Genomic DNA, 8757 nt, shown 5'->3' with positions numbered 1-8757 from the left:
ACAAAACCCCAGCTCAGAATGAGATTTTATTTTCCCTGAGGAAGATTCTCAAAAGGCTTGACTACAACGTGGCATTCTGAATATGTTATTTCAATATCAGGATTTTTACTGTAGTTCATTGATACCTTATCAACAGCAGATTCTTTTCACAACATTTTCTTTTTACTTCTTGAAGCCGTGTTTGTGTAACATGAGAGGGTAGAGCAGAAATACAGCCTGGCACAAATTCGACTTTAATTTGAAAATGGCTCACATGACTTTTGATAAGAGTAGGGAAAAGAAGAGAAGAGGGAGACTGTATAGGTGAACAGGGGAAAAAAAATCCACCACCTGGAATATTGCTGGTGTTTCCTCAACATTCCAGTTAAGTTTTAATTAAATTGTTCAGCAATTACATTGAAAAAGCCCTGTTGTTTTTGCAGAGAACAGAAGAGGTGGGAATGCAGTGAAATAAAGGGAACTAATTACTGAGGGAAAGGCTGTAGATATGACTCAACCAGCAATGAGTTCAAAAGCCTCACAGCGTTTTTTGTAATCAGTCTGGGATGAATGTTTCTGTTTCAAAAAGTGTTTCATTAAAGCAGCTCCATTTTTACACAAAAGAATGGCATCTTTGTTTATTTACCTTGTATTGCCTAAAGCCTCGGCACAAATGATCAGCAGAGGGTGAAAGGAGCACCTCTGGCATGCTCAGCTGACCCTCAGTTCCCAGAGATTTGGGGCTTTTTCCCTCTCCCCATGTCCCCCCTGAGCTGGTTTGCACTGGAGGGGGGACAGCTCCCGGAGAATAAAAAGGGAAGGAGAAAAAGCAAGAGGAACACTAAAAACATATTTTAAACCGTAATTGCCGAATTCTGCATCAACAAATGCAAACAAGGCCAGCTGTTGATAAAGTGCTGAAAACCCAAAACAAAATAAAATTATATGATTCCAGTGCAGCATCAGAAGACTCTGATTTCCAGATCATCTTACAACCCACTTTCATCAAAATTCAAACTAAATGTTGTCTTGTACCACATTGCCTGATTATTTCCCAAGCCACAAAGTTCCAGACACTTTCTTCAGGAGGAATAAAACCAAACAAATGAGTGTCATCACAGGGAGCTATTGCAGCAGTTCTGAGTAGCAATGCAATACCCAAATGGATTATTTTCCTCTTAGATTAACATTCATTACCATAGAAATATGTAAAAAAAAATAAGATGACTGCGGAGAACATTCAGAAGTTCAAACAAAAGAGCAATCACTTATAAGTTTTGACTTTAATGAGCAATGTAGAAGAATGAAGACGGAAAACCACTCACAGGGGTGCTACACTCAGAAAATGATGCCATATAAACTTATAAGTCTGACACATTAGCTCTTGCCCCAGAATGAAATGTTCTTTGTTTCTATGGGCTGCAGTTTAGCAATGCACCCAAAACTCTTGCTTTTTTTCAGTAAAATTACAGCCAGTCTCAAGTTTGAAGGATCCCTTAAGGGTCATTGTGTCCCATTCCCTGCTCATCACTGCTGCCTAAAACCAAACCACACCCTAAAACCATCATTCAGGTGCTTCTTGGACTTTGCCAGGCTCATCTGTGTTCTTTTTCTGTCTGTAAAGCACTGGGAATGAGTGTTACCTCAGGCACCTGAAGATCACAAGTCACAACCACCCTGATTTTGGCTGAGTTCAAAGCTCTGCAGTGCCCAGTGCATCGTTTCCAAAGACAACAAACACACTGAACACTCCAGGAAGGACTGGAGGGAACACAGACCGTGAAAGAGTTGTTCAGTGCCTTTGGAAGCATTTAATCTGCTGAGGAGCTGACCACTTCCCATCTGAGCACCCTCCAGCTCATCATCACCGTGACTTCAAGTGGTCACCCTGTCCCACCCTCCCTGAAAGCTGCCAAAATGGCTTTTAGAGTTGACAGTAGATGGGAAAAGGGAACAGTGTGTCCCAGTCCCTGTCTCACAGGCACAGAAAGCAGATTTAGCACTGCTGTTTGCACCTACCATCTCCTTGTGGTTGGGGTAGAACGTCTGCTCGATTAGAGGGAACTTCTCTGGGCCCAAAGTTTTGTAGACAGACACCAGCTGGGCAAACTGCAAAACAAAGCAGAACAAGACAGAAAGCTCAGGAGAGAAACCACACTGTGCCCAAAGGAGCTCACGCTGACATTTTGCTTCTTGTCTTGGGTGTTTGATAAATTCAGTAGATCCAGGGGCACAGCCCACGCAGGCTCTCTCCTCCTCCTCACACACCTCTTTAATCCACCCAAGCTGTGACTTCACACACAGATCAACACAGAAAAACACCTTGAAAAGTAAAGCCCCCACAGGTACAGAAAATGAAATACATGGGAATAGCGGATTTTGGGTATCTCGTTATCTGTATGTTTGAAGATGATTCTGTGATGATAAAATCATAATGTTGCCTTTTCTGTCACCTTAAACCTAAATCCCAGGCATATTTACCATTCATTTAGAAGCTGGCACCTCCCTGGCATTGATTTTGGCGTTGGCACAGAGATAAAAGCAGCTGTGTCGTGCTACCAGGTTGGGTGAGGAGCAAACAAGAGCAGCTCCATCTCCCAGGCTGCAGCCATGCCCCGTTCCCACACGGCCATCCTTGGGTGGGGATGGCTGAAACCGCTCCATGCCATTCCTCTTCAGGTTTTTTATGGAATATTCTGATGTGGCCATCCTTGCACCACCACCCAAGGTGGGGATGATTGAAACTGCTCCATGTTAAGCCATTCCTATTCATGTTTTTTATGGGATAGAAATATAGAATATAAAATTCTTTTAATGCTCCTGCGGCGCATCCGGCCTACCTGCACTCTGGCCTGCAGCAGCTCCTCACAGAACATTTACGTGTAAAACAAGGGGAATCTTTATTAAACAGAGATGGATTTGGGGCTGCTCTTTCTCTTTTCCAGATAAACCCTGCTGTGGTAAGAGTCAGCAAAGCAAAGCAGCGCTGTGCCGGGTTTGAGGTTTCCAGGGAGCAGGGGGGCTCTGGCAGGCAGAGGCCGGAGCTGTTCCAGCGCTCCGAAGCTCTGGCCGTGCCCGTGATGTGTTCAGCTGTCACCGTGCCAGCGTGGGACATAAACAACTCAGCACAACACTTTGAATAGTGGGATTTGCTGCTTGCAAACAGCACAAAAAGCAGGGAACAATGGAACTCTGTCCATAATGCAGATAAAATACCTACTCTGAGGAGAGGCTCAGGGGGCAGGGAGAGCAAAAACTGTTTAAAGAGGGAAAAAAAAAACCCCATGAAAGCTTTGCTTGCATTTCCAGCTGGCAGAGAGGGCTTGTTTAATTTAGTGGTGTTTACTTAGGTTTGGTAAAATACATCTTTAAATTCGGAAGGCCAGTGGAAAATACCTTAATGATGAGCAGTCTTCACCAAAAGCCTAAGAAATTGTAGTTGGGTTGTGTGCCGTGCAAATCAGGCCTCAAGGAAAGGAAATATTATCACAGCTACCAAAATAAGGTGGTTTGTGAATAGGATTCCTCACAACTTACTCAATATTTCATTTCTGATCCAAGAAGAAAGTACTTACTATTAAATACGTGATTTTTTTGTCAAGCAATTGTTAGGTTAAAATAAATCTATTTACTTATCTTTAAGTAAAAACCTCCAAAGAAAAGATAAAATCCTATTTGTGTTTCCTGTGATTGTTTCCTTACTTTCTTTTCCATTTTCACTGGAAGGGAGCAAAAGACAGTGAGAAAATGGCATTTTTTTTGGTAGGGGTTGTGGCATTCATGCAAGAGGTAAGAAAGCTGTAATTGAGATTAATTGCTAGCAAATGTTTGTTTACTTAAAAAAACCAGTATCAACCACAGATAAAAGACATATATCACTCCAAAGTGTCCTCTAATTCAGTAATTCAGCTAGGAAATAGCAGGTAGGAAAAGCAGGTTTCAGTTTTTGAGGTAAAGGAGAGAAATCTCTCAAATTGCCACAGCTGGGGGAAGGATTTATCTTGTACCTTGTTGAGATGCTGCTTCACTTCTATGTCTACAAATCTGAGGATCTTTTGTCAATCATTTCTCCCCCAAAATGCAACCTGAAAAATTCAGCCCCAATTCACATAAAATTTCAGCATTTTAATTGTACATCCATAAACTGCCATAAATATTTGTTATTTTCCCCAGTTGCTGCTGGCCTATTTATAAAGAAGAATTTAATTTAAGTTTTAATGACCTTCTATATTTTTTCAGTGGGATCTGGGCTATATATTTTTATATTTTCCTTTTCATCAGCTAAACACCAGTCCTGGGCAGGAGCATCATCTTTTTAGATGACAAATTACTGAATTTTCTGATCCAATGCCAGTATACAATACAATGAAGTATAAATACAATGAAGTATTTTATATGGCTATCAAAACCCAAAATCATCTAAAACTCTCCCAACTCCTAAAGCTTAGTATTTCAGCAGAAGTCATTTTTACATCCTAAGAAAAAACCAAGAAAGTGGAAAAAAGTTCTCAGTTCAGCAAGCTGAATTTACTCCTCATTTTCCAATTTTGCACCTTATTTTCAGTCAAAAAGGGATAGCTTCAGGTGCATGTGTTTACAGTTTGCAGATTATTATTTTAAAAGGAAAATGATTGGGTTTTGTAGCATTTGTTGTAATGTCAGCTCTTTTCTAGTCAGGATAAAATCCTTCCACACCCAGGCCAGGGTTGTTCCTTTATGACAGAACAGGACAGTGACAGCTGTGCTCTCCAACAAGGTGTGACACACAGAAGAAATATTTAGTAAAAAAACCCAAAACCCACTTATTCCATTTGTTTTCGTGCCAAATCTTTCTGGGCTTTCACCACCCCAAGACTGGAACTCTAAATTTCACTGCACAGATCGTGCTGTAACCAAGCAGAGTTACCAAAAATCCCTTTGCTTTCTTCATCAAGAGTCAGATAATTACTTTGCTTATCACTCTCAAGGAGTTAAAATGTGTTTAATTACTTGTGTGCCATCTCTGAGAGGCTCAGATTTGCTCCTGAGCAAACCACACCAACTTTTCCCTCGAAGATAATCAGATATGATATTTAAAACTAATTAGTGCAGATGGTGCTACCTTTAATTCTGGAAAGCTGCTAATCCCTCTTGCCAGGCTGAAGGATTTGTAGCACTGCCCACTCCAGTGGGGAGTTTCCTGGGATGTTGAGGAGTTTAACTCAAGGAATTGCATCTCCTCTGCCTGTTCCCTGCTCAGGTAGGACCCCTGGGCTGTGGGTTTTACTGAACCCTTTCTGTCAGAGATTTCCCTTTTTTGAGGGTTCATTACCTGTCCTCTTCACAAGTTGAGAGCTCCAACCGGCCATCTGGTGCTCCATGGGAACTAAAAACCATATCCAAATTCTCTGGGTAGTCTGTTACACCCACCCAGGGGAGCTGGCACTCCCTAGCAGCAGAGAAATGGGAAAACTTGGATGGGTGAACACTTCCTCAATCTGTCTGTCATAAAAAACACCCCAAAACCCAACACTTTCAGCTGAGATTTAACTCATCTCTGGCTGCTCTAAGGTGTGGGCTCATCTTAAGAGTGAAGAAATTCCATGAAACACCAGTTTACCTCTGGATGTCCCTCTATAAACTCATCTCCTTCCAAATGCAGCAAGGAGGATCAGAATTGGTGACTGAAGTTCCTGAAGTAAAATTTTCTGCTTTTCTAGTGTGATCTCAGTGTTCACCATGGATGGGATTTTCCCTTTCAATGCCCAAAGGGAAGATCCCTCTACCCCACAGGGCAGGTCTGGAAAGCTGCTGGATGAGCTGGTTTGCCTTATGGGCTGGTTATGTTACAATTTTTGTGATTTAACAAAGAAAATGGCACGTTGACTTCTTCATCCCTTCAGATGGCACCAGGAAAAATAACCTGAAGTCCATTTTTAGGCTGAAATGTCCCTTTTCAGGCTGAAATGTCCCTTTTCAGGCTGAGGCTCAGAAATGTGACTGGTCATTCCATAAAGGCTGGATTATTTGGTGAGAGTGAGAGATAAAGCACAAAGCACAAACAGGGGTTCTTGGGGGCCAGCAAGCTGAGACACAAACATCCTTCAGAGGGAGGAGGAGTGAAGCAGTTGTGCAAGAGGATACATTTGACACTTGTCTGTGGGAGTCAATCAACTTTGGCCAATATTTTTCACTATATCTGCATTTGAAACATAATGTCTGTACTGTATCTGAATATTTTATTACTGTATTTTTAATATTATTATTTTTATTACCTGGGAAGCATCTGTGTTACCTTTCTGTGCCCTCCATGTGCTTCTTTGTTGAGATTGCTCAACATTTCTTCTCTCACACTTCAGCAAACACTGAATACTTTTCCAGAAGGCTGAGTTCACTCACTTTGATTCTCTCTTTGAGACCTGAATAGGAGAATGGAGGGGAGCAGAGCTCTGGCTGCAGCTGACACCCTCCTCAGGCAGCAGGAGCTGACAGACAGCTCCATGCAAGTGTTCCAACTCCCCAGATCAGCCCAGCACCTTCACTGCAAGGTGAAACGGTGCCTACAAATCATTTTGGTCACACAAGAGGAGTACAGAGGGGATGGGAACTGCCAACACAAGCTGGTGCTCCTCCAGTGGTTTTCCAGCAGGACTCGAAGCCAAGGACAACACACCTGGACTGGGAATGCAAGGAGTGCTCCCCTGGACCCTGCATGGTGAGTTTATCCACAGCTGAGCTGTTCCCTGAGCCTTTTGCAGCCCAGCCTGCACAAGAACAAGGTGATCTCTGCCTCTCCCAGACAAGACCTGTCCCTGGTGCATTTTCCCCTGGGATCAGCAGCATCTCCTCTTCACTTTGACTGCAGCTGATATTTCCTCACCTTCTTTACTTTCAGCTCCCTCCTCGCCCTCTGGGGTTCTTGCAGCACCTCCTGAGATGGAGCTGCTCAGCCCCTGTGGGGTGTGCTGGCCCTTCCCAGAGGGATTTGGGCTGTCTGCTCCAGCTATCCAGAATTTCCAAGGGCATTTTCCGGGCTCTTGCACCTCCCCTGCAGCATGAGAACTGCAATCCGAGAGGCACAGCTCTCCCACCGCTAATCACCGCTCTAATTAACTGCTGGAATATTTTCACATTAGAATTGCAGCTGATGAGATGAAAACCATTAAGAGCTTCTACAGGATCCAAAATAAGCCTTAAATAAAAACCTCATGCCCTTGGAAGAACTACATGAACTGGCTTACGAATTACCAGAGCATATAAAAAAAATAAAAAAGTTTTCTACAAGAGTTGGGAAAACAGGATTAAAAAAAATCCCAAAGAACCAGAAAAGGGCCACAGTCAGGGACATAAAAACATCTCCTGGCTTGCAGGGTTGGGCAAGAAGGCATCTGGCAAGGAGAGACATCTTGGCTGGTGGAAGAGGCACTGACAAAATGTGTAAACAGTGAGGAAAGTGAGATTTAAGGAGGACATGCGGATTAAAATGAAGGAAAACAGGCTGTGAGCATAAAAAGGCAGGGCACAGATCAAGACATGCCTGGTATAAAAGATTAGCAAAAGGTAATACCATGAGGCCTAGATCGAGAGGCCTTCTGGAGCCCTTTATTTTGGAATGAAAATTTAGAGAAGGAAAAAAATTCATGGGAGTGAGAGGCTCTGGGACTCCTTCCTGGGTGCTCTTCCAGCAGTGAGAAAATGCACTTTATTCCACTGTTATGGGACAGGGGGTTCTGTGTTCTGACCAGGGAAACCTTTGCACTGTTGTTTATTTTGATGGGACTTGGTGCTTAAGCACTTCTCACAAGGATTTGGGGCTCACTGCAACAGAGAGAGATTTTCTTGTTTGTGGGGTTTTTAGAGATGAGGTCCGGTTCAAATAGCAGGTTTCCATAAAAACACAGAGTGCAATGAAACTTGTAGAGGAAGAAATCAGTGGTGGAATTCCAGGGTGGGTTTCCCAGAGTGGAGATTTCCAGGGTGGATTTCCAGGATGGATTGCCAGTGTGGATTTCCAGAGTGGATTTCCAGGGTGGGTTTCCAGAGTGGATTTCCAGGGAGCATTTCCAGGTGGATTTCCAGGGTGGGTTTCAGGGTGGGTTTCAGGGTGGATTATTTCCAGAGTGGATTTCCAGGTGTTTTTCCAGGGTGGGTGTCCAGGGTGGGTTATTTCCAGGGTGAGTTATTTCCAGGTGGATTTCCATGGTGGACTTCCATGGTGGGTTTCCAGTGTGAGTTTCAGGGTGGGTTATTTCCAGGGTGGTTTTCAGGGTGGGTTTCAGTGTGGGTTTTCAGGTGGGTTTCCATGGTGGGTTTTCATGGTGGGCTATTTCCAGGGTGGGTTTCCAGGGTGGGTTTCAGGGTGGGTTTCCAGGGTGGGTTTCAGGGTGGGTTATTTCCATGGTGGGTTTCAGGGTGGGTTTCAGGGTGGGTTTCAGGGTGGGTTTCCAGGGTGAGTTTCAGGGTGGGTTTCAGGATGGGTTATTTCCAGGGTGGGTTTCAGGGTGGGTTTCAGGGTGGGTTTCAGGGTGGGTTATTTCCAGGGTGGGTTCCAGGGTGGGTTTCAGGGTGGGTTATTTCCAGGATGGGTTATTTCCAGGGTGGGTTTCAGTGTGGGTTTCAGGGTGGGTTTCAGGGTGGGTTATTTCCAGGGTGGGTTTCCAGGGTGGGTTTCAGGGTGGGTTTCAGGGTGGGTTTCAGGGTGGGTTATTTCCAGGGTGGGTTTCCAGGGTGGGTTTCAGGGTGGGTTTCCAGGGTGGGTTTCAGGGTGAGTTTCAGGGTGGGTTATTTCCAGGGTGGGTT

General features: G+C 44.0%; 1 protein-coding gene across 1 annotated transcript in view; it reads right to left on the bottom strand.

Annotated features, from left to right (window-relative positions):
- The window catches only part of SYN2 (synapsin II), a 160508-nt gene that overhangs the window by 76077 nt on the left and 75674 nt on the right, over positions 1 to 8757 (bottom strand). Inside the window, exon 5 of the mRNA XM_058845281.1 lies at positions 1999 to 2088. Within this exon, the coding sequence (XP_058701264.1) occupies positions 1999 to 2088 (90 nt within the window). The remainder of the gene's footprint in view (positions 1 to 1998; positions 2089 to 8757) is intronic.

Source organism: Poecile atricapillus, chromosome 9, assembly GCF_030490865.1.
Source record: "Poecile atricapillus isolate bPoeAtr1 chromosome 9, bPoeAtr1.hap1, whole genome shotgun sequence".
In the NCBI taxonomy this organism is placed as follows: domain Eukaryota; kingdom Metazoa; phylum Chordata; class Aves; order Passeriformes; family Paridae; genus Poecile; species Poecile atricapillus.
Note: the sequence above shows the minus strand (reverse complement) of the source record. Positions and strands in the feature narration are given on the sequence as shown.